Source organism: Melitaea cinxia, chromosome Z (assembly GCF_905220565.1).
Source record: "Melitaea cinxia chromosome Z, ilMelCinx1.1, whole genome shotgun sequence".
NCBI lineage: Eukaryota > Metazoa > Arthropoda > Insecta > Lepidoptera > Nymphalidae > Melitaea > Melitaea cinxia.
In genome coordinates this window covers 13,158,483-13,186,385 of record NC_059424.1, presented here as the reverse complement: position 1 = coordinate 13,186,385, position 27,903 = coordinate 13,158,483, and the positions used below count along the sequence as shown (strand labels likewise).

Genomic DNA, 27,903 nt, shown 5'->3' with positions numbered 1-27,903 from the left:
CGCGAGTACTGGCTTCACTTCTAAATTCTAATTACATGAACCTAATTGATGACGTCACACGTTAATCGAAATATCTCCAGTACTTACGAGTCCAAGGTCGCGACAGAAGCGTTGTCGGGGTCAAGTGTCAATTGGTCGTCGTCGATGAATGCTGGACACTCGCAAAACTATCGGGACCTTAGCGCAAGTCTTATTTCACCAACGAGGGTCAAACGAATAGGCCATCTTGAATCTGTTCTTCGATTATTCGAATTTAGAACACGCGTTCGTTGAACCTTTATTTAAAACTATATTTAACAAGATATCACCACTATTTGTTATTGATTTGAGTTTATATTTATGTGTTCGCCAAATTATAGTATTTTTATATCTGTGGCAATTTCGTTAACGTTTATTGTCATTGTTATATTAACGCTTTAATGATTCGGTAGTAGAAATCATTAAAATAATAAGGTCGACCTTCGCTCTCGCGCGTTGTAAAAAATTAACTAGTTGAAATCTGAACAATTACAAACGAGGTCCAGCGTTCGTCGATTACCATGTTATTTTTATTATATACATGTATGTACTCTACTTATTTTGATTTTACATAATGGTTTGGATAGGTGACCCGTCACGCACGTCAACCACACTTTATCACCACGATACTGTATCATCTTAATGGCACGTAATTCTACATTAGATGCCTGGCACTCATTAATGGTTCAGCTTTGTGCTTGCAGTGCAACTCGCGTATCAATACAAACCGTAATTGTTAAAGCCTTGGCCCGAGGTGAAACGTGATGAGGTGCGTATACAATTATTCTGACTGTTAGCGTATGATTGTATGCGATATTTTCACATTCCAAAACTATTCAATTTTTAATATAATACAGCAATAAACGTGTTTGAATATACAGTGTATGTAACGTGAAGTGAATAATTAATAATAATATTATCTGACACAGAGCCTTTAGTTTTTCAGATTATATAATTTTCAATCGTAAAAAAATCTGACCATAACTTCACCAGTTCAACAGCGAATTATTTTAATTAATATACAGATTAGCGATTATTTAGGTTTCAATGCAATTGGTTATTTGGTTTCCATACAATATTACAACTTCAAAAAATATGTTCTAACATTTGAAGAACATTTTTTTAAATACAAAGTTTAAAAAATGTTTGTACGTTTTCTAATAGCATTTAATGTTTAATATTTATTACAATAAATTATTAATGTTTAATATATATATCTTTGTCCTGTCGAAAATAGTATAGAGCTAATTCATTTCTCATTGTTAGACTTGAGTCATAGCAGTGTCATTGTTTGAGTTGTCTGCCTATTTAAAGTTATTCAGTGCATTATTGTAGTCGCCATTTTGTCTGACATTCGAGACTTGTTATTTATTATTGTACAAATTGATGTATATATAAGTTACTTTATGTACAAGTCAAATAATAAAATGTTGATTATTTACAAAAATATATTTCACAGGATACAATACTTTTTTTTTCATTTTAATTCAAGTAGATGAACGAGACAAGCTATTGTACAACGCGCGTATTGATCGCCCACCTCTCAAAATGCCAGGCTTTGGGTCGAGCATTTTCGGGCCTGCATTGCGCCACCTGATAACGTCCTCACCTCGACCCTTATCAGACGTCGAGGTCAACGAACTTTTTGATAATCTGTTGCGCAACAATTACGAACCAAGTTTTACTACATTACAATTGAAGAGAAAATAGTTGCGGTGTACCCGTTAAAAAATAAATACTTGACAAGAAATTACAATATTCTCAGACTTTTTTGTAAATTCCACTGACTATTCTACATTCAGGATAGAAAATTCGCATTAATAAACGTATTAAGAACTATTATCATTATTTTATATTTTTAACACATTATACGAGTGACATTTGACCCATCAACTAAGTATTCAAAAGATGTAGTTTCAAGGTTGTTCAACGTAGAAAATTGTTCGAAAGGTTCTCTAAATGATGTTCAGGCGTTATTATATATTATACAGCAGTCAATCAGCCGCCGCGTGGACCGCGTGGTGACGGCGGCAGCAGCCGACAGCATACAAGAAACCGACGGACGCATCGACGAGTCACTCACAATGAGAAGAGATACCATTCAGGTATCTAGGGGAATTAATAGTTTGGTAGTTGCCACGAACACTAAAAACATCACTAAAATTAAAAACAAAATAATCGATAAAAATATTATTTCCAATTACTACTAATTCAATACGCAAAAACAAAATTTTAAAATATTTTCATATTAATTAATTAAGAAAAAAAACTGATAGTAGATATTAAACAAGTTAGCAATGACCGAAATTAACACGGTTCGGGTTTGCCATTGAGAGATCGGTAGATTCATCCTTCGGTATACTCACGGTGAATCGGACACCGACAGTAACTAACTGTCCTGGGTAGGTCGCGACGTCCTTAGACACACCAAATCAACATTACTTACTTTCACGAGAGTTGTCTATTCAACTTCACAGTACTTATAACAATGCACAGTAAACTTACACATGTAAATTCTTTTGTTCCTACCTGTGACCATTAATGAAATGTCGTTGGCATTTTCATATTACATATTAAATTAAATTTATTGTCGTCACATAAAAATCTCTTTGGATATACAAATATACGTATACAACAACAGTAAACCGTATTCGAATGCTTCCGCTTTGAAGAACACATAGAGTAATGCTTCTGTTGATGACATTGTAATTTTCCTAGTTAAAATAACCCGATAACATTATATGTCACCGTATAATTATCTGAACTGTTAAACCATTGAACTGAAAAATAATAGCAGATTCGTACAATGTAATTTTTTAAGTTAATAATTTAAATAAAAATGAGAATGTAAGTACAGTACCTAATCTATCATTAAGTGTTTAAAGATGTACTCGGTGATATTTGATTTATCCTAGTTATCCTGAGTGGTGTTATTGAATCCTATTCAGTGGCGTGCGCTGACCTCTTGCAGTCACTTAACTGCTTTGTTAAACTGAACCGAGACCTAGCTGGTTTTATCGGTTTTCTCGAACAATGAAATAGCACCTTCAAATGGCTTGAATGGCGAATCTTCGTTTGCCATTTTATACTTTCGATTTTAATCACGATGGATTTTTTTAAATCTAAATTTATAATTATTTGTTTTTATTATTAATAGGTATAATAATTATTTTTTTAAATAATGAAAACAAGAATAAAACAAGCGAATGTGGTAAATTTATGATGACACGAAAAACTAATGTAACCTTAATTACATATAACATATCAATTTATGAGATAATAAAATTTAATAATAAACGTCTCTCGTGGTTTCCGCTTGTTGTGTATAGGTATATTGCTTCATACTCGTATATCGTTGGTATTATGTCATACTCAACTCAAATACAGAAAAATCGTTCTCATTATAAAAGTGAATAACTAACAGGTTATATTTTTGATTAAAATTAACTAATTACAAGCTTTTACTTAATAGTAACACAACATCTGAATCTTCATCACTTAATTCTTTAAATAAGGGTTCCAACCATAGTGAAAATTAAATTGCTTCATTAATTATTACCTAGCACACAGACCATTCGGGTTATTGATTTCGTTTTATATTTAGAATCTGTTAAAATTATTTTGATTCAATACCGCAAACGCCCTTTGAAAACTTTTTTTTCATCAATTCCTGTCGCGTTCAAACCTAATTTATAAAGCCTCATTAAATCAACATAAAAAAAATAAATTATTATAATTACAATAATATTTCCAGTCGAAAATTGTATTCCGTAATCTTCTTAATATATATAAATTATACATCACGTTGTTTTTCCGCGATTGACTCCTAAACAACTTAACCGATTTTAATCAAATTTGCACACCATTTTCAGTTTGATCCAATTTGAAAGATAGGCTATATTTAATATCGATATATATTATTATTATATTTAAGAAAAATAAGGCAGTACGAAGTTCGCCAGGCCAGCTAGTAACATAATAAAACAAGGCGGAAGTTATTTGCTATTTAACGTTATTTTTTTATTGTTTAATGTATCACACAAAGTGTAATCACTAAAATCGGTTCATAACCGATATAGTATCTAGGAATATGATTATCTAGAAAAAAATGTATGATACTGCAAAATTTAGTAGTTCTGCAATATTTAATATCGCCAGTTGTCTTTTAAAGTTCAGTAATCCAAATAAATCTAATACCAATGAATCTGTAATTCATCTTACCTTTAGAAAGCGTAGTAACTAATAAAAAGACGTATTTATATGAATAAGCTATAACGGTCGATTGCTCTGATAAAATATAATTGACGCTGGCTAATGGTCAAGACAAATAAACACGACGCGGTCAACCGCATCCATGCTCATGTTACGAATCTGTTCGACTTGTGTTTTTGTGTGATGTTTTGTATGTTAGTAGAATAAAGTGGAACACACTTGCCGGCATTTATAGACTTAAAACAAAAAAAAAAAAACTAACCTCAATATACTTCACTCTTTCAATTTAAGACAAGTTACACATTTGACCAAAAGCGTGTATTTAAGTGGTTACGTGACATCATAATATATTGTTTTATCCGTTGTAATTGCTTAGGTTTAAGGAAATCATAATTACGCATAGCTATGAGTTTTTGCTCGAAGCTACAAACTTAAACGTTTCAATTCGAGTTATGTTCGAATTACGGTAAAGTAGTGCTCGTATTAACACTCTTCTCACCTGTGTAGTTACTACATCATATCACAACAAATAGTAATGTATGATGTTCAGTATATTGTATTAGGCTAACCGCGTATGAAAAAATAACGCGTCTATTGCTCTCTCGCTTTGACACAGCTTCTGTTATTACAAGAATGAATTAATGTTCTCGCTACATTAGCAATATGCACGAGAGAAGCGAAAGTCAATTTATCGTACAGAATTGATAAGTATCAAATTAACAGCTTAATATTATTACGGGCTCATCGAGGCAGTTTTCCATCGGTGAGGAGTTTATTGGAATAGAACTTAAATGTCACGGGGGTTGGATAAACACAAACGTAGACTTGCTGCATGACCGAACTAACCTCGGTAATTTTTATTTTGGTAAATCTTTTATCTTATAAATTTTGGGACCGCTCGATTTCCCACCTGAGCTACATAGTATACCTTGGTGACTTTCTTATTCTAATTATATTGTAGCATTTGTAATAGCCCAAAACACGGATAAAACGCCATTCTAATAATTAATCCTAGCTAGTTCGATTTATCGCCCCCGAAACCACCTGCATACAAAATTTTATGAAAATCGTTGGAGCCGTTTCCGAGATTCAAATTATATTGTATATACTAGCGACCCGCCCCGGCTTCGCACGAGCGTAAAAACTATCAGTGTTCCTCTACTATATTATGCATGTATTATACATAAAAATAAATAAATAAATAAAAACCTTCCTCCGGATTCACTTTATTTACTAAAGAAAACTGCATCTAAATTCGTTGCCTAGTTTTAAAGATCTAAGCATACAGACAGCGGGAAGCGACTTGTTTTATACCTAGTCCAGCCATAAAGTTCTGTTACAAATGAAAATGCATTTTTTTTAAATGAAGTAATGTAATATTATTAAAATTTATACCTACATATTTTTTAACGTCTCAGCAAAAAAATATTCTATTCGAAATGGCCAGGCCAGGCTTGGGTAGTTCGTGCCTTGTGACCAGGTGCAGAGTCCTGCTGAAAAGTCCACGGTATATTTTTAAAAAGTGTATTGCTGAGAGGTTTCACAACATGATCCAAGATTGTATCTTGATACACCTTAGCTGAAGTTTTCACTCCTTTTTCACAAAAATATAGTTTTGTGACTCCTTGATAAGACACGCCCCACCAAACCATCACTGGCGCAGGATGATGACCACGTTGTACCTTTCCAACAACTTGAGCAGCTTCTTTAGAACTGTGAGCGTACACTTTATCATTTTGCTTTTTTTGTTCTTCAATCGTGAAAATTTTTTCACCGGTAAAGAGAATATTTCTGTGCCTTTCACCTGCGTATCGCGACAGAAGACGTTTTGATCGATCCATTCTCTTTAATTGTAAATATTGATTTAGGGCATGTCCTGTATATTGGCGATAAGCACCGAGCATCAGGTCTTGTTTTATAATACGCGACAGAGTCCTAGCGGGAATCTTCATTTCTCGCGATAAGATTTTTTGCTTCCTAATGGGGTTTCGACTAATTCTGGCTTAAAGGCTGTTAATGCTGGCCTTTGTAGTTCTAACAACACGCGGCCGCCCTGATCTTTTCTAGTCTTCGACAGACGAAGTGTTGCTGTATCTGTTGATAGTAAGATATACGAACATACGGCTGATACCAAGCGTTTGAAGTGTCTGGAATATGATCGACGGCTCCATACCAACTTTATGCAAGGCGATCACTGCAATCCTATTTCCTTTAACACCCCATTAAATATTGTAATTTGATAATTAACACGAAAAAAATATGTGAAATGGCGCAAAATCGAAATAAGTTTTTAAAATAATATACGTGTTCCAATTTCAAAATAATTAAAAAGTTGAAAAAAAGAAAAGTTTTTATGTAACAGTATTTATGGCCAGACTAGTTACTATGTAGTGATATACTTATATACAAGAATTGCTCGTTGATAGGTATTATATATTGTTTGTCAGTTGTCACCTCGATATGAGTCCTTGAGAAGGCATCATTTGTTTACTTGTATAGTTTACCTATTTAAGTAAATGAATTAATATTAATTATCTATATAATCTATCTAATAAAATTGTTTTGAAAAAAAAAAAGTTTTTTAAAGGGGGTTCTTCAATTGATATTGAAGCGAAAACTATAGTTTTATTAGTTTCTGTCCGTTGTTAAATTGATTGTGTATCATGATTGACCGTTACGCCGAAACTGGGTTGTATCAGTCAAAATACGTACCTAGTCAATTGTAATTTATTAACCAAGAAAATCCAAATTATTATTACATTTTCTTTGTTAAAAAGGATATCATAATAAACTATAATCCGGTAAACGTTACAAGGTCTTCGCTTGCTTAACATTTCAGAATTTATAGCTAAAATATTCAATGGCTTAAGGTCTAAATAACTTAAAATCGGACATATTATACAGGAATTGTGAACCTTTAACCTCCTACTACTGAAATTTAGTTAGTATGGTTTTAATCAGAAAAATGAATATTCAAAATTATAAAAATTAACATGTAGACATGTCTCTGTTACTAATGTATAATTGACACAAACAAAAAAAAAATGTAAACAAAGGAATGAAAATGCTTCTGATATGTGCTATAAATCAAAGTTTTATAATTAAGTAAATATGAAACAAAAAAATTGAATAGTTTTATAAAAAATGTGCAGCATTTTACAGTATAAAACTATGGAATAAAAGGTAAACAATTTTCGCATTTAACAAAATAAAAACTCTTAATAGGTCTCACTGCTCAAATATCAAAAATACATCAATTTAAAAGTGAGATTAATTTGCATGAAAATATCAGAGATCGTTATAATAGTACGTTGTTTGGAATGTTTGTGAAAGATGTGAAGGGGACATCCATTAATTACGTGAGCTATTTTTCGATCAGTTTTGACTCCTTCCCCCCCTCCCCTTAGGAGAGATTTAGTGATATTTGCCTGGATAGTTCTTGAGACGTTGTATTTCTCACAATACATAGCAAAATGTACGGTGTTTGTTTCATCAAATATTAAACAGAAAAGCTTTTGTAAAAAACATAATACCTAAAATATTATTAATATTAGAATATTTTGAAATATATCCTTAAATTCGATACTGCCATGAAAATAAAATTTGTCATCCCTTTTATCAATGAATTTTTCAGCTTTCAAATATAATCAAGTGACTCTTTCATGACTAATGGATAAAGAAACCAATATTTATTTTGTTTTTGTGTTTAGGTTATGATACACGTTAAATTTATAAATTTAAAATAAATTTATTATAATGAGCTTAAAACAAATCACACACAATACTGCAACTTCTTCGAAAAATGTGGCTACTACCGGTCTATTGATTTCCTTTCAGCCTTGTATCCGATTGAAGCACGTAGTTAAATTGGACTAAGTTTTAGATCACTCTTTATATTCATTTTGTAGTTGGCGTTAAATATTTTTTACTTAGTTGGCATGAAGTTTTGAGAGGTCTTGTGTCTCTCTTAGTGTTTTTTTTTTACGATTTATAGATTCGATTCCGTTTTTTTGCTTAAAGAACACTTAATTATATAAGTTTGCTATACCTACTGGAGTATTATTTTTACATATGCTGATATTTAATTAAACATAATAATTGAGCAATACTGATTTTCGTTATTTGCAGTGAATGATGTATATTTATATACTTTTGTATTATAGGTAGATTTAGATATTTTATATATTTTAAAACTTTTTATAGACGTTTGTCTTTTGCGTGTAATTAGTAATATCGCAAAAATATTAATATCTCGCTTATTTGTGATAGAAAAGTAACATAAAACAAACTAGTACGACCATTACATCTCGATGGAAAGATATATATCTATAAAAGAGAAATTTAGTTCAGTCTATTTGCAGTCGCGCCATGCTTGTTCACTGCAGACATTATATAGGAGCATTAATTGAGATACATATATGTAGGTAGTACCTACTACACACAAAACAATTTTTTTACGGCTTCGGCAATCACTTACAGCTACCGCATTAGTCCAGTCATTACGTCGGAAAAATCGGGTTAGAAATGCAAATGAACCGAGAAAGCCAAATTTTGGATATTACGTGGGGGATGGCTAGGAAAGCTTAAGTTCAAATTGTCGACCAAAATAACCTTGTGGGTTTTCCGCCATCTTGAAAAAAGGGTTAAACTCAGTTTTTTTATCATAACTCGGTTCCCCGTTGAGATGCGAAAATTTTTATAGAATACTTTTTTGTTGCTCTTTTTACGATCTACAATTAAGGTCTTATACATTTTTCACGTATCGATCACCGTTATCGAGATATCGTTAAAAAAAGCCACAAATTTTGGGAGAAAAAATTGTTTTTCGCTATTTCCTTTTTTCTCGTGAAAAATATCGAAAAATGTTTGAAATAAAACTTGTAGATCCTGTTCAGACCTACAAATTCGTTTTTTTTAATTTTTCATTTTCGAGAAAAATTACGACCTCTAGCGCGCCGCAAAGTGAGTAAGACTGTGCCCGGTGTCGATTTAGCCGCTCGCACGGTTGTATCCACAACGTAAAAATGAATGAATTATTTGCTTAAGGGAATTATTTTTAAGGGAATTATTGGTTAAGGGAATTATTGCTATACGAAATAAATGAATAAACCAGCCAAATTATAAATCAAAAACATGAAATTTAGTAATCAAAAAATTTTTATGCAGCAAAAATAATAATTACACGTAGTCATTTTTGTCACACGTTTTTTTCCGTTTTGATGGTCCTGGCTGCTGTTGACGTTCCTCCTCGGTACACTCTTCGAGTCGGGTAAATTCTTCAATCGCAGGAAATGATGCTGTGACGGTCAAAAATTCGTAATCTTCATCTACAACAACAAATAAGACGAATAATCTTTCACTACTCCCACCAACGGAAAACGCAGTCCGCCAACACATTTTCCGAACATATTTACAAGTGCAAACGTGGCTCGGAATTTTTAAAGATCCTCAGGAATGGGGTTGGCGAAAGACGAATTACGGGCTTGAGCCAATTTGCACCTCAGCCGCACCCGCTCCACCTGAACTTTTAAAATTAATTTCGTGCAAATGTAAAGGAAAGTGTGGGACTGCTTGCAGGAAAGCAGGAATTAGTTGCTCGGTTATTTGCCTGCACTGCAGTGGACAGACATGCGACAATGTCGCCAAAGTCGAGATATTATTCAACGACGATTACGAAGATGAAGATTACGAATTTTCGACCGTCACAGCATCATTTACTGCGATTGAAGAATTTACACGACTCGAAGAGTGTACCGAGGAGGAACGTCAACAGCAGCCAGGACCATCAAAACGGAAAAAAAACGTGTGACAAAAATGACTACGTGTAATTATTATTTTTGCTGCATAAAAATTTTTTGATTACTAAATTTCATGTTTTTGATTTATAATTTGGCTGGTTTATTCATTTATTTCGTATAGCAATAATTCCCTTAACCAATAATTCCCTTAAAAATAATTCCCTTAAGCAAATAATTCATTCATTTTTACGTTGTGGATACAACCGTGCGAGCGGCTAAATCGACACCGGGCACAGTCTTACTCACTTTGCGGCGCGCTAGAGGTCGTAATTTTTCTCGAAAATGAAAAATTAAAAAAAACGAATTTGTAGGTCTGAACAGGATCTACAAGTTTTATTTCAAACATTTTTCGATATTTTTCACGAGAAAAAAGGAAATAGCGAAAAACAATTTTTTCTCCCAAAATTTGTGGCTTTTTTTAACGATATCTCGATAACGGTGATCGATACGTGAAAAATGTATAAGACCTTAATTGTAGATCGTAAAAAGAGCAACAAAAAAGTATTCTATAAAAATTTTCGTATCTCAACGGGGAACCGAGTTATGATAAAAAAACTGAGTTTAACCCTTTTTTCAAGATGGCGGAAAACCCACAAGGTTATTTTGGTCGACAATTTGAACTTAAGCTTTCCTAGCCATCCCCCACGTAATATCCAAAATTTGGCTTTCTCGGTTCATTTGCATTTCCAAATGTATATAATGACTGGACTACATGTGATCATCATTTTTAGAGACTTGAAAATGTGTAGCACATTCATTCTACACATTAACGTGTTGGTTTATCACAGAATGTGGTCAGTCGTATGTGCAAATTTTAATTTGACTTAAAGTAAATTAATTATTCTACTATAAATAAAAATGTTTCCTTCAGAACACAAATTTACCTTTATTTAATATAAATAACGTGATGAGGACTATGTCTTAAGAAAATTACTTATATTTTCATTAAAGTTTAATAATTATTAATTAAAATTAACTTTCTTCGTAATAGGTATTGTCTATATATTATATTGTATATGGCGATGGCGGGATAACCATCCAACTGCTGGCTTTGAAATACACAGGCCGAAAATAGGAAGCAGCGTGTTCGGTGCGACAAAGCCATATATATATATATATATATATATATATATATATATATATACACATATATAAAGTAGGATATGTAACACAATCATCATCATCATCATAATTCCAGCCTATTGCAGTCCACTGCTGGACATAGGCCTCCACAAGTTCGCGCCAAAAATGCGTGAACTCATGTGTGTTGCCATATTGTATGCCATAGTCACCACACTGGGCAGGCGGGTTGGTGATCGTGTAACACAATGTACGTATGTCATATAATTACATTAACACGTTTAACGCCGGTTTGATTTTTTAGTTTTTCTGTTTGGGTCAATGGGGGACACCATGTAGTCGACACACAATTTTTCCGTTGGTGCCGCGGAGGACACCACATGAACGCGAGCCAGAGTCAACTTAAAAATATGACTTAGACTAATGTGCCATATAGTGTAAGGAAAAATAAGTAAGATCCTTAAAAATGGGTATGGTAGAGCAATAAAAACTTACCATATTTTTTTTGTAAATAAGGACTTTTAAATTGGCCACATGGACTAAAAAAGTGAGGCACAACTGGTGTCTCGACCCCACCTCCCCATGGAGTTCAACGCGTTAAATCACATTGATTGCCTACTTCCACATAAAAGACTACTCACACGAAGATTATAACTCATGTTATAATATCTGGTAAAAGTCCGCGACAGCAAGCTAACTTATCCATAAATGATTTTCCAAAAATGAAAGGCACTGAAGATTTAATCCATGTAAATGTATATTTCTTCTTTCAGTATTTAATATGTTTTGAATGGTATTTTATCCTATATCGTTCAAATAAATACTTTAGAGAACGTCACAGTTACAAATAATGCTCATTCAGAAAAATTATTAAAGTTTACAATTGTATGCTGACTGAAATAAAATAGTAAGCAAGTCAATAAAACATAGCAACGCGATAAGTAAGCAATTAATAGTTACTTAAAATAAAATTTAAGTATATAATCGTAAATAATTGCTTTCATTAAACGATGTTTTAATTTTAATATAGCCAAACTAAATTGTATCGATATTGGAATTAGTGTTTGTAATTGCTGCGGATGTGAATTTCCGCAGTTTTGTAGAGATTTTCACGGACGTGATATTTTGTTATGCATACATTTCAAATCAAGGCTATTTTTAATAGCCGAGAATATTCTAATGTATATTTGTTTTTATCTGAAGTGATCACATTATGCGATACATATGTATGTCTATTAATCTTGAAAAATTGCGATGTTTATTTCCTGATTGAATTTAAATATGTATTCTATCTTTTATCTATAATATTATCTGTTTCTATAATTTTATTTAATAACTAATGATGATTAATAAAAAATAATATAGCTGTAATCTGATGTCCAGTTCTATGTGCCTTATGAAAGCTATTGTGGTATAGGATTATTTGCCAACATCTTTTCTATTGTTGTGTAAAGTAGAGGCACCATCCACTTTTTTGTACAAAATTTTATATTTATACTTTCGGACTGTTATTGAATTAACAACTTGTTTGTTTAAAAAAAATATAAAATGACATTTTTTTTAAATTTTATTAATTAGACTATTGTAATTTAGATTATACGTACAGGAAATACGAAAAATCGGACTATTCTAAAGGCGGAAGTGACGCGCTTAATACTTATGTCAGCTTAGCCGTGACCTTAATATTATGTAGCCACTCAGACTGACTGTCAAAACAAAAACTTATTTTAATGTGACTTGTAAATGTGATTAAAGAAGGTCCTAAATAACGATAAGATATCGACAAGTAAAAACTAATTTATTAATAATATATCGATAACACACTGACTAATATTGTACTTATTTATTTGTGTAATAATGTCATCTGTAGTAAATTTCACTTCGTTCCGATAACTTACATGTAACGGTGCCAATAATATTGTAAGGGCCTGTTTTACCGGTTGTGGATAAGGTTTATCCTGCACATAAGTTACGATTCGACTTTAACAGCAAGTGGTAGAATAGTTCGTTAAGACCTGTTTCGCCTTCAATAAGAAACTACAAGTTTTGGATTTATATTTGCGAATAGAAATAAGCCACAAATTTAGTGAAATTTGATGGTGAAAAATAATATATCAAATTTTGATCTGTTGGATACTGTCATCTGTCATACTCCTCCGAAACGGCTTGACAGATTTTGATGAAATTTTTTGTGCTTATCCGGTATCTATGAGAATCGGCCAACATCTTTTTTTCATCCCCCTAAATTTTAGGGGTAGTCCACCCCTAAATTTTTATTTTTTATTTTTTTTGACAAAATTTTTAATTTCTATTTTTTTATGATACAACATTAAAAAATACATACAACCCTAAATTTTCAACCCTCTACCATCAACCCCTATTTTTAATAGCGTTTAGCGGCAAGACAACGATTGCCGGGTCAGCTAGTAGCCTTATAATGGATACTAAGCCCTGTAAAGTTATAAGCATGCGTATGAGTATGTAAACATTTTAAGATGGACAATCTACTAGGAACTACTAGATTGTCCATCTTAAAATGTAGGTACTAGGTACATAACGTGGCTGCATGGTGATATAGCCTATATTTTGTCTCATTAAATAAAAATAACGATAATATAACAAGACAACTCCTAACTATCTATTAAATAACTATTAATTCTTCAGTCCTCAAAATAATTTTACAAAGTCTTGCCCTAAATATTGCTACAAAATTGCTACAAAGAAAAAAAAAACATTTATTCTATAGCACCTACCTATACCCTAAATTTTCAACCCTCTACCATCAACCCCTATTTTTAATAGCGTTTAGCGGCAAGACAACGATTGCCGGGTCAGCTAGTAGCCTTATAATGGATACTAAGCCCTGTAAAGTTATAAGCATGCGTATGAGTATGTAAACATTTTAAGATGGACAATCTACTAGGAACTACTAGATTGTCCATCTTAAAATGTAGGTACTAGGTACATAACGTGGCTGCATGGTGATATAGCCTATATTTTGTCTCATTAAATAAAAATAACGATAATATAACAAGACAACTCCTAACTATCTATTAAATAACTATTAATTCTTCAGTCCTCAAAATAATTTTACAAAGTCTTGCCCTAAATATTGCTACAAAATTGCTACAAAGAAAAAAAAAACATTTATTCTATAGCACACTTAACGTTTATTACTCTTAGTTTAATACATTAATATAAAACCATTACAAATTCCGCTTTGGGGCATCGGTCACAGCACTGGTTGTGGCTGTTGCACTGGCTATTGCGGGTTCGATCCCCACACATGACAAACATTTGTATTGACCGTATCGATTTGTATTGCAGTCCTGTTAGGTCTCGACACCGTGCCTCGGAGAGCACATGATTCACCTGATAGCGATTGTTACTCATAGTAGGGAATATATCCGCCAAACCCCATTGGAGCAGCGTGGTGGATTAAGCTCTGATCCATTTGAAACTTAGCGTAGCATTAAAAATATATAAAGCTTATTCGAAGTTGTCCCCATTGGCTGCGATACAGCTCTTTAAACGTTGAATCTGATCATGGGAAAATTCTTCACTGTCAATCGTATGGATTGTTTTAGAGACTCCAAATTATCATGGCATTTAGGGTAAGCCATACTCTCTAAAACTGACCATAAATCACAGTCCAGCGGATTAAAATCGGGACTAGATGACGGCCAGTCTTCAGTTCTGAAGAAGTCCGCAACGTTGGCTTCAAGTCAAGATTGGGTGGGGTCGAGCTTTATGATCCGGCGCCGAGTCTTGTTCAAAGGACTATTCTTGGTTATTGAACATGGTGTTACTAAGGGGCTTAATTACCTATCAAGAATAGTATCTTGCTACACTTTTGCCCATGTTTTGATACCTTTTTCACAAAACAACAATCATATAAAAATGACAGATGCCAAATTCAAATGAAATATTTTGTTTACTTGATTCATTCTACATGATTTGTGCAATTAAATATACTAGTGGTCGTACAGTGGTCTAAGTTCGACCATAATTAATTTAAATTGAAACATTAACACAGGTCGATGCGTTAAACAAAAGGTTTCGTCTGAGAAATTAGCCTAATCAGGAGCGCTGTTCCGCTCGCGACGTTGACTAACCGCGGGTTTGGCCGTGCCGTGTACCGCGGGATAACCTGCCTATGCGCTGTTGCCGTTTGTATGTATACAAACAAACGTTTCGGCTTCGTCAGTTATTTCGCAGATTTTCTGTTAAATAAGTATTATAAAAATAGTTTGTACGCGACATTTTGTGTTAAAAATGGAACAATAAAGTGTATCTTTTACTAAAAAGTGTGAAAAAACTCAAATTGTGCCTCAAACTACTAAGGCCCACGCCACCACGTCCTAAACATTGCACTTACTCAAAAATGTTGTATGAAATCTAAATCATTTACGCGTGTTTTTTAATTTGAAATTTTTTCAAAACACATCAGATTGTGTGGATGTGAAGAAAGCAATAAATTATTTTGTTTTCCGTGTCTGGTGTTTGTAGCTGGCGCCGGCAATGGTGGTGAATCTGCATGGACAGAATGGATTTTCTATACAAATAAAATAAATGGTAAGTTGGTAATGGTAGTTTTTTGTTTATTTTTTTGTGAACCCTCATCAAAAAATGTGATGAGACGCTTCTGCGTATAACGGTATCCGACGGATAAAAGCTTATGATATATTAATATTTTTCGCCATCGAATTTCAATATATTCATGGCTATTTATGCAATATTTCTATCACTAACTGTGGAACTAAAAGTTGCAGTATATTATTTTAAATGAAACCAAGCTCAAAGCCTATTTCACCTACTGTTGTTAAAGTTCGTAACTTACGTGCAGGATAATCTGTATCCACAACCGGTGAAACGGGCCCTAAGTCTCGTTTCAGTTTGTTTATCTTTAATACTAAACGTTTGTTTACTGCCATCCCAAAAATGTTAATCGTTGGGGTTTGATTTTAATAAAGCCACATTGTTTGTGCTAAATGTCATAAATCATATGGAAACAACATTCCATGACGAAAAAATGAATATCCTAGTGAATTATAATGAGTGAAATTCGCGTAAACACTAGAAAACAATCCTAGTATATTGTCATATGTTATTTTAAGAAATATATTTCCACTTCATATACAAATTTAATAACAAATCTCTCAGCATACGAGAAAACTATAGTTGAGCTTCTGATATGCGCTAAATAAAATTTGTAAACTTGCTTTAAATTATATCGGTCCTTTATTTAACAGCTGCTGTTACCAAACTATAAATTTGCAATATTATAGTATACTTAAAACGTCTTTGTAATTGTATTTCGCTTTACATATTAATTAATTGCCTTGTGCGGTGTGTCAAGAAAATAACTTTTGAAACCATATTGAATGGACATACATAGTTTCGAGTATGAATTGGTGAATTTGACATTTTATTAGGTTTCTGTGTCCCCTAGTTGGGGCAGAGGGCGTCCACAGTGCATTACCAGCCCGAGCGGTCCTGAGCGTCTCGCTTGATCTCACTCTAGGTCTTTCCGATGGCCATCGCTTCGTCAATGACTGTCCACCGCCAGGTTTGTTTTGGTCTGCCATCTTTGCGCTTTCTTGTGGGTCTTTCCTTGTGGTCTAGGACTTGGTATATGTTCCGGATCCCTACGGAGAGTGTGGCATATCCAACTCGATTTCCGTCGTTTGATCTGCTAGTCGACCGGGCTTTCAATGAAGCGCTCCCAAAGTTGTTCGTTGGAGTTTTATGTCGGACCAATAAATACCGATGGTTCTGCGAAGGCATCAGTTAACGAAGATCCGAAGTCGATGCGACACGTCCTTGGTGACCTTCCACGTCTCACACCCATACAGCAAAACAGTTAACAAACGAAGGCTGTTTAATAACTACCTAGATCTTTACAAATTAAATTAACACAGGGATTGATTTTACATTTGATTTTTGAAGTACGGAAAAGTTTTACTTTTTTATTTTATATTTATTGTTTGACAATTTGGAGACGCTGTCTGCATATTAAATATCAGTATCTGGATGACTGAGCTTAGCTCGGTATTTTTAGTAAATCGTGTTTGGTGAAAATCATATTAAAATACGAATTACATATTTTTAAAATATCAAAAAATAAAAACGATTTTACCGACAATAATAATTAAAATTAACTAAGCGCGTCACGGGTCCCGTGCTTACTACTTATTTATTACCTACTATTTATTTTTTCATTAGTATCACATGCCTAACTCTTTTACCCGAGCCTTATTATTTGGGCAGACGTCGTTGACGGTCGTATCCGAAACGCAATATTTTGAAGTAATTTTATAAAAGTTTTCTTTTCTTAATTTTATTTTTAAATTCATCTATATTGCTTAGTTAGGTTAGTTTAGACTATTTGTCATTGAATTGTTAGGTTTGGAACGGTTCCCCAACGCGATGTATTTTTTTTAGAATTATTAATACTCGTACATACTTAGTCACTTTAAAATTGAGTCTCTTTAATTATTTTTTACTTTTTAAACAATATTTTGTAATTGCAACTCAGGTTATTATGTCGGGGTTTTTTTTTTTATTTTAAAATTAATTTTTATATTATACTTTTTTTGCAGATATTGGGTATTTTCCTCACTTTTACCCCCAGAGTTTTTTCTGGGCTCAACCGATTTTATTGAACACATTATTTTGTAATGTGCACGTGATGCGCTTTCATTTGAGACCCCCACTAGATTATATTAGCAGACATTCGGTTATTCTTCCCCACTCTCATCCCCTCACAACTTTTAAACGATTAAACCGATTTTCATCAAACATATCTAAAAACACTCGACCGTAACTCATCTTTCATACAAAAAAAAACTAAATTAAAATCGCTTCATCCCTTCGCTACGGAGCCACAGACAGACAGACAGACACGCGTCAAACTAATAACACCTGTCTTTTTGCGTCGGGGGTTAAAAATATGAACTGGTTATTTAAAAAAAAAATCACGAGTGCTATTAGAAAAAAAAATCGACCTGGAGACGGGGTTTTGAACCGTAGTTTTCTTTCGTTACCAATCGGCCGATATTCCACCTGAGCTATTACAACTTTATTGACAATTGCAAAATTTACCTTCGTATTCTAACGATATTGTGGCCATTTTTTTCATTGCCTTAAAACAGGGATATAACGACATTTTCTAAAAATGTATCCTAGCTAAATGGATTTATCGCTCCCGAAACCTATATACTATGATTCATGAAAATCGTTGGAGCTGTTTCCGAGATTCAGATTATATAGGTATACATGTATATATATATTTATACAAGAATTGCTCGTTTAATAGTATTAGATAAATATATGTCTAAAGCTGTTTAAAGCTATATAATAAACTCGCATCGAACAACCTTAATGTTTCGTAGTTGCGATGGAAATTGGGACAAATACATATATATATTTTTTAATTTACTACGTTGATAATACTAAATTTTAATATTTTATGCTACAATAAACGCCCGTGCAAATTTCCTATACTTTATTTATTATATTATTATTGTTTACGCGATTTTTTTAGTAATAAAGAAATAAATAAATAAATGAACGTTTCACATTCAACGGCCCCCAATAGTATTTTCTCCTGTGTCGGGGGTCCGGAAACACACACAATACACAAGCACAACGCCCAGACCACGACAAACATCTATATGGCCGACATAAATGTCTGTCGTGAGCGGGAATCGAACCCGCGACCGCCAGCGCAACAGTCAGTGCTATGGCCGCTGTGCCAACGCGTCGTCAATAAATAATGGAACTTTTGTACCGTTATCAGGTTCTGTAATTTCTTAAATAATAGTTTTTATTAATTTTTATAATATTATACTTGAACGCTATCTGTTGCCAAAAGCCAGTATATTGTGGGGATCAATTGATCAGCTTTATGAATAATTTCAGAATCTATCTGAATATAATGATGGAATCCCTCTTGATGATAAAATTTAAAACATTATATTGTATTTTCTGTTAAACTTTTAATTAAAATGAAAATCATTTTAGTGAGCTTATTATATTTAAAAGTAAATACAAAATTTCGTTACTAAATTAAGTATTAAGTAAAAGTGTCAGGTAAAAAATTTGGTAAAGTATTAAAACACTGTATCGGTAATTTTATTTATTCGGTAATCTTAAAAAAAAAAAACATCAGCAATAATAATTGTTGAATATTAAAACTAATTAAAATATTCTCTTTATTGTTATAAACAAACAAAATAAATTAATTCTTTATAACAAAACATTTTTTTTTTCAAATGTGTTGGTTCCATTTGCTAACTGCTATTATATATTTTATCTAAATCACTGTGTGTGTACAGTCATTACATGACTTACGACAGCATTAGAACTCTTGAACTTTTCCCTGCAGATACCACAATGATAATTGCTTTCACTGGTAAAATGAATTTTTCGTAAATGGCGATAAAGTCCGTTTCTTGAACCAAATAGTTTGCAGCAGAAGACACACTTTGGCCCATCAGTCTTATGTTTGTATAAAATGTGGCTCTGTAGGGCGGGGAGAGAGTTGAAAGAGCGACGGCACCAGTTACAGTTTGTCGCACTCGGTGGGTGTATAGCTGCCATGTGGTTTGATAAGCTTCGGCTACTCGCGAACGTACGACGACAAAATACACAAGAGTTGCTCATGCTTTCCGGGTGCTTATACTTGCTGTGATTGCGGAGAGCAAGAGTCGAATCAAATATCTTTCCGCACTCCTCGCACGGAGTTTCCATCTTATTACAGCTTAACGTGTGATCAGATAATTCTTCGCTAGTTTCGAAAGTTCTGTAACAAGCTTTGCACCGATGATTGAAGCGATGCATATATCGTGCGTGTTTTTGTAAACTCATCAGTGACGGATATTCTTTGTCGCACAAAGCACACTTCACCACGATATTGTCATCGGGATGCTTTAACTGTCGATGCATGTTAAGTGAGTTAGTAGTTTTGTAAAGTTTCCCGCATAGTTGACACATACGCGAGGAGTTTTCGATCTCCCGCCCGTTTTCGTCACTTAATATGTCATGTAGTACAGCTGTCGAAGATCGTAGGTGCTCATCAATAATATCAGAATCTAATCTTTCAACGTCGACCACGATATCCATTTTAATAATTAATATTATCTTTAAAACTAGAATATACGGGAAGAAACGTCAACGTAAAAAACTTTGGCTTAATATTTTTTTTTCTGTCATTAAACGTCACTTCTAAGAAGGCCTAAATTAAAAAAAAAAATCGTTAAAATATCTGAAAACCGTTTAAAGTCTGAAATTCGAAATTAAAAAATAAAATAAAAATATTTCTACTAAGAGTTCGTGTTTGATAAACTGTGGTTGATTGTTATATAAGCTGGGATCTGATCAACTATATTTATGTGAATGTGAACTACGTTAGGCTCATAATTTCTTGTACGTATAAGTGGAATTATTATTACCCAACGGTAAGTTTAAACACCAATGTAATATTAAATAAAATGTACTAAAAAACCCGCCTTATATGCTTGAAAGCCTATATGGTGGTTTAATTTACCATCACTTGTTAATATAAATATTTATGAGGGCATGTTATACCTTAGTGTGATAGGATCTAAAATATTTTTAATTTTGAACGAATTTCCCTACCAGTAGACTCGATTCCAAATTTGAAATTAGTTCTACTTTTGTGACGTACGCATACTTGTGAGTGTGGTTACGTGTACGTGTGGTTCTTTATCGCGTCGCAGTGAGATCGGCCGCAGCGCTTCGGTCGCCGCCTGGAAGGACCAACAGACGACTCACGCGCAACGAGAGTCGCTACCACTCGGGTGAGTCATAAAAGAACCTATCGCTATCTATAGACATGGTGATCATATAATTTATGTTCTGTGTGATGTCATTCTTGGCATTCTTTTATTTTGGGTCTATCTAGGAGATCGTCTTTTTTCGTTGTATTTACTAACACTAGTTTTATAATTTATTAATTCCATGTATTTAGTTATATTTTATTTTAGCATTCCTAAGTTTAAGCTTTTATGTTAATTTATTATTTATAATCAATCATAGTAAATAAGAACAATCACCCAATTCAGGATTGAAGAAATATCTGTTAAAAAGAAATGATAACATAAAATTATGCTATATTGTATGGTTTTAATATTCATATCTAACTATGTATGACCTCATATCGCTTTTTACATAAAATTATTATAATGATAGACATTAGCGGCAAATTCACTGATATAATAAAATTGCAGTACACCTTTCAAACTAGAAAAACACGTTTAATATCAAGCTGAGCCAGGTTTATTTATATTTAAATATTTGTGTTAATACTCACTTTACTAGGGGAAACGTTCGTTTATTCATTATTAATGCTCGCCGACCTTCAGCTCATTGGACTAATTTCAATTATATTCAGGTTTCGGTTATTATTTTAAAGTATTGTACCTCTTATATTTATTGTTGTCTTAATAGTTATGTAAGGTTATTATTGATATTACTTAGGATTTTTTATGCGTCATTATTAATATATCTAAATAATTTAAGTGGCATGACATTTAACACCGAATATTTTTGCCTTGAATGTGTATACAGGTGTTGATTTATAATGAATTCTATTCATAAATAGTGTCATAATTATATGATAACTATGATATAATAACTGCATCGCATTTCCTTGCGGCACAGATATTAAACTTATACGGTCTACTGTGTAAATTTGGTATAACTTATTAGTAAAGGACCAAAATGTATCCTGATTATTCAAAGCAGTAATACTCTTAGGTCTAAGCAACCGAATAAACGCCTTACCATCAGAGCGGTAAGGTGTAAATTAGACTTAATGCACCGGGTAGTAAATATATTGGTTGACTGGTGTTGAACCGTGGAACTTGAAAGCCAGTTCTCTGCGAGTCGACGTGTTGCGACCCCGATTTGGTGAGTCAAAATCAAAACCCCAATTAAAGAATCAAGAATCCGACAAGTACAATAAATTATTTAAGATCACAGCAAATAAATTTGTTTAAAAGTAAATTTGTGGTGACATTTAAGTTTGTCATGCATCGTTTATAGAAAAAAAAAACAATATTGATAGCGTTTTTATATGAATATGAGTATGCATATTTTTTTATATAAGCAACCTTAAGTCAAATTGGAACGTAAGGACGGTACAACCTCAATATTTTCATATCGATAATACTCGTATAGCACACAACTGACATAATACAAGCTGAATAAGATAAGCAATGTCAAAATGTTTAAATTTGAATGGCTTGAATGTATTTAAATTATTCAAGCAATTAATTATTTTGTTAATGTATTCAGGTATTTCATTTATTATAAGTATATAATGTACTGTGCCCTGTGTGTAATGTAGCTGTGCCCCCGACTTCGTCCGCGTGGAATTTAACAAAATAATAAATAATTAAAAATAATTATTGTTCAGTTCGCAGAGTTATAAAAAAAATCTATAATAAAAGTAGCCTAAGTTACTTCTTATTATCAGCTATCTGTCAGGGAAAGTCCCGTCAAAATTGATCCAGCCGTTTCAGAGATTAGCCGATTAGCAAACAGACACGAAAATTGTAAAAAAATGTTATTTTGGTATAATATGTACTGTGTATACATCCATAATATACATTTACTACAAAAATCATCATTGGCCTTAGTCCGTCTATTGCAGACGATTTAAACAGTGTCAGACAGACACTGTGTCGCCTAGGACACTCTTCAGGAAAACGCAGAGTTGCCTTAGCTCTACGCCACCCTCTCGACCTCACTGGCTAGGCCCACAGGAACGACGAGTCGATACGTGTGGAGCCAGTTCGGCTGCAGGAATCTTTCGCACGGAGACTCCATTCCCGGTTTCAAATAAAATTACAAACAGACGCTCCAATTATATATATGTGTGTGTGTGTTATTTAACCATGTACTGTATATATTAACGTCAGGTTATTTGTAATTAATATTTTTGTATTCGTTTTCATATACGATCTTATATATATATGTATATAGGTATATCTTTAGGTTTCACATACAATCGAAATTTTTTTAATTACAATTTATGAGAAGCTTGTGTTAAAATTCTAATTTCAACGAATTTAATACTGATGATGCTTATAGAAAAAACCATGATAGACGTGAGACAAACTTATTTTATTTATACGTTACGCATTTTAGTATCTGTTTTATACGTAACAGGCTTTGATAATAACTATGTCGCCTATTATTATGATATATTCTATTTTTAGTCTTTCTTGCGCAACAATAATCTCATACCGTAGTTATATAGTACTTAATCTTCGTCTTCAACGTTAACTCTATGTTAATACAAAATCTTTAATCAATGCCTACGTATATAATATCAATACCTGCTTAATTTCATCTTTAAAAGATATTGGATAATGACGCAATAGGTACAAGATCCCGTGATTGTCTAACAACTGACATACTTTCCTAAATGTTAAATTGATACAAATGGCTGCGATTGTACGTAATGTCCTTACGAAAGTCAAGAGAGTCGAGTGTATACAACTACTCGTGTCCTTTTGTCATATACAAAAACATAACATATTATGTTTTTGTATATGGCAAAGTAATAACATATTATTACTTTTCATTATTCTATTTGGAAAGGTTTAGTGGGGTATGTAAAGTTTCATAAAAAAGCTTCTTAATACATAACTTGCTTTGCAAAGTTGATATATTAGTGCAATCGAACAGATTTAATAGGTCAGCTCGCAATGCAAACTACCTTTGGATATACTCGGCTTAGTTCCCTATTGCCGTTTATTACTCGGATTTGATGTTCAATCTTGAGCTGCGTGGGAGATTTGTACTAATTCTATTTTAATTACACTTTCAATGACATATACACTTAGATGGAAATTATGTAAGTGCAATCTAGTAAACTAGTACTAATGAAAGAAAAATGATAATAATGACGCAAAGTGTATACTAATAAATTTAAAATATAAAACAATGGCACGAAAAACATTATCACATGGAATATTAAAATGTACAAAATTATACAATTAAAGATTTCTTGTTCTTATCATAGGATCAACAAATTCTATTTATGTTTTTCCAGTAAAAAAGATGGAGTGCTTGACATTAAAATTGGTTCTTTTTTGCGCTTCGGTTTGCATATTTTAAAATATTTCACTGTATATACTTGCTCTGCTTGAACACGTGTCTCGTCAATTGTCGTAACTTATCTGTCATCTTAGTTGTATCTACTTAAATACCACATGGGACTATTAATAGTAATGTTATTTATTACTATTTACATGATTATGGTTATAGTTTCTAACTGACCTTTGACTTCTAAAATCTTTCAGGACTCCCACTGAAAAATAACGATTATATATCCGACCTCATTTGATTTGTAAAATCTATTTTGCTTATAACAACATTACAATTCAAGTACAGATAATTAGTTGTTTTATATTTAACGATTAATAAACTTACAACTTTCTGCCTATTGGCAGGCAGTGGTAGGTTTCGTTGGTTTTATTATTTATATAATACGTTAACAGACGTAACAAATGTTGGACAGATGTCGTGAGTGCAAGAGAAATTCCTCAACTAGTACACGCAATGTCGCAGCTAAATATTGGTACGTCCATTGGACGTACCATTAAATAACACATTCACATTAATTTTTAATTGTCTTAATTTTCTGCAAAAAGATAACCACTTTTTGAATAAAATACAGTTAATATAAATTGTACCTGCACTATAGGGTGGGCTATTTATTATAATATATATATAAGGAGATTTATTAAAATGACTTTTTAAAAATGATATCGCGCAAATGGCCACCTCTGGCCTTGGCAACCAAATGTGTCCTTTTTTCGGCGTTGTCAATCACGTTGGCCAATATTTCGGCGGATATGGCGGCGATTTCTTGACGAATATTGTTCTTGAGGGCAGCTAGAGTCCTTGGCTGGTTATCGTATACCTTGGATTTCAAATTATCCCACAAAAAAGGCTGGTGGCGTCAAATCAGGTGATCTCGGTAGCCAGTCAAAATCTGCAAAATGGTCGCAATAAATTGAATGTTACTCGAGCTGTGTGGTATGTGGCACCGTCCTGTTGGAACCAGTAATCGTTCATGTCATTTTCACGAATAGTTGGCATCAGAAAATCCGTTATCGTGGCCCGATAACGCTCACCATTGACGGTACCGTATGTTGTTGGAGTCTCTTCAATATTGGCTAGTACGGCTTCGATAATTTAATCGGAACGTCTTGTTCGTTGTTTGGATAGGTGTCAGGCATTACTAAGACTACCGGTGTCCACAAATTTTGCGTATAAACGTCTGATAGTGTTATTACCTGGAGCAATTTTAATTTTTTTTTTCTTTTACGTAACTCACGTTTAGTTTTCACGATTAAAAAGTTATTTTGAATGTACAAGCTGAACAAATTCAGCGCCTTCTTTTGGTGTGTACTGCTCCATGGTTAAAATTCTACTGAAATGACGCTTCCAATACGGTATGTCATTAATCGATCTGATAACTAATGTTAAAGATATTGGGTTGCACGATGCTTCCACTTTTAAGGGCCCGCCCTGCACTATCTTATAAATTGAAACAACAAGCATTGAAAAGGCCAGAATGTTAAATTATAACATTAAAGAATATATACCGCTACTTGATTACAAAATCACAGTATACCTATAGTACACATACAAAAGTTCGTTATATCCTGTTGCTATTGTTACTATATTAAAACGAACGGTATTTAAATTAGAACAAATAAATACGTGTAATATTAGTAATAAATAAGAACACAAAGTGAATATAAAAGCAATTTTCCACAGCAATGGGATTTGTAAGGCTTGTGTGGCTTTCTGGGTTCTCCTTTACAAAGAGTAATCATTCCTCCTCTTAAGGCTTATTGCTTACAGTCGGTGGGTTTCTTTCTTTTGCTGCAGTGAATGTTAAAGTTGATTGGTTTTTTTTTAGAATTAATTTTGCTACTTTAAATAATTCCATTAAAGGTACTTCTTTCATTTTTGTGGGAAGTGAAGTAGTTTATTTATAGAAAAATTTGCAATACCCATGCGACTAATTCGCAATAAACAAGTAAAAAATTTACCGACCGTCAATCATGTTGACGTTGTTTCAAAATTAAATTCATATATATAATTTTAATAATTAATTAATTAATTTACAAAATAAAAGTAGTATTTTTTTTTTTGTTGTGGATGCCGGTAGAGCAAGCAGTTATCTACAGGTGAGTCTTCATAAAGTACACATATCAAAATCAGGAAAACTACACCCTATTTCATCGATGAAAAAAATATCAAAAAAAAATTAAAAATTATATTTGATTTTTAATGAATATTTTAAAAAAATTAAGTGCAACAGCTAGCAGTGCTAACAGCTGCAATTGAATTTTTTAAAATATTCATTAAAAATGATTTTTTTTTTATTTTGCTTTTTTCATCGATGAAATAGGGTGTAGTTTCCCCGATTTTGATATGTGCACCTTATGAAGACTCAACATGTATAAAATAATATATAATTTATGTGGATTAATTGTAAGGTTTTTTCTTAAAAGGGAGGCAAACTTCTTAACCTTAGCGTATTAATGTATATGATTATGAAATAAATATTTTATAGTTCTAGTAAATTAATTTACTACCACTACTAAACAAACGATATCAAAACGATACTATTGTGTAGTGTTAACCTTGTAATAATTGGAATAATGTTTGGTGCAATTTATAGCACGTCACAAGCAATGCCACTAAAGTAATCGTTAATAAAGAATAAGGTTAAAAAGAAACGTCATTGAGGTTTTATGGTAATTTTAACAAAGTACTGTTTATACAGTTAGTACTTAGCTATCTAGTTCATTTCATGCACTATATATAACTAAAGACATTTAAATAAAATGATCGATGGTCAAATATGTGTAGGTATTATAAAGCGCTTTTTTGAACATAAAACGCTTAAAATATTAAATAATTAACTATCACCGAACTGTTAAATGTCAAATAAGTATAACTGAATACGTTTCTTAATATATTTAGCTTACTTTGCTTTGAATAAAAACAAACATCTCTTATCGCTCCTAACTTGACTATGCTATGTACAACAACGCAAGTTCTGCATGTTAAATGACTCGTTATTAATTTGACACTATTTCTGTGATCACGCTCATCATGTTATGTAATAATGCATGTTTTAAAACTAGCACTTCTAATTATCATCACACGGTTATAGTAGTTTACATGCATGTTTAAAGTATATATGTATGTAATATCATTCATCATTTAACGTATTACTAAGGCGATACGGGTAAAATGTTGCCCCATTAAAAGTATATGCCCTTAATGTATCTGGGCGATTTACGTGAAACAATTTTTGACTTTATAATTGTTTCCTTGTAATATTTTCGATGTGTAAGGCAAATACTTGTTTTTTGTTTAAATTTTTTACGAATGTTAATTAAAATCATCATATATGTACAGAGGTACTCTACGTGACCTATTTTGTATACCTTCATTTCGTTTTGTGTAAATCTAGGCCTAGTCTCTTGTTATGACAAAACAATTTAAAATTTATTTTGCTTTTATAAAGATATCTAGTAATTCATCACATACAGAAACAAATATATAACACAATTTTAAATTCCTGTCATCATTGTTTTTTTACGTGTATTTTAAGAAAACTATTAATATTACCTTAATAGACGTTAGTACAAGTCTAGCTAATATATATACATATATTCAAATAAAGATACGCATTTATTTCGCCTTTAAGATCTATTGCACTAGCATGAAC

General features: G+C 32.6%; 1 protein-coding gene and 1 long non-coding RNA gene across 2 annotated transcripts in view; both read left to right on the top strand.

Moving 5' to 3' along the window:
* Positions 1 to 27,903, top strand: part of LOC123668348 (disco-interacting protein 2) — an 86,812-nt gene that overhangs the window by 38,718 nt on the left and 20,191 nt on the right. The window contains exon 3 of the mRNA XM_045602088.1: positions 1,989 to 2,123. Coding sequence (XP_045458044.1) covers positions 1,989 to 2,123 — 135 coding nt within the window. The remainder of the gene's footprint in view (positions 1 to 1,988; positions 2,124 to 27,903) is intronic.
* Positions 695 to 1,857, top strand: LOC123668349. Its single transcript, XR_006745566.1, has 2 exons — positions 695 to 787; positions 1,511 to 1,857. It is a non-coding gene; the product is annotated as an uncharacterized LOC123668349 (long non-coding RNA).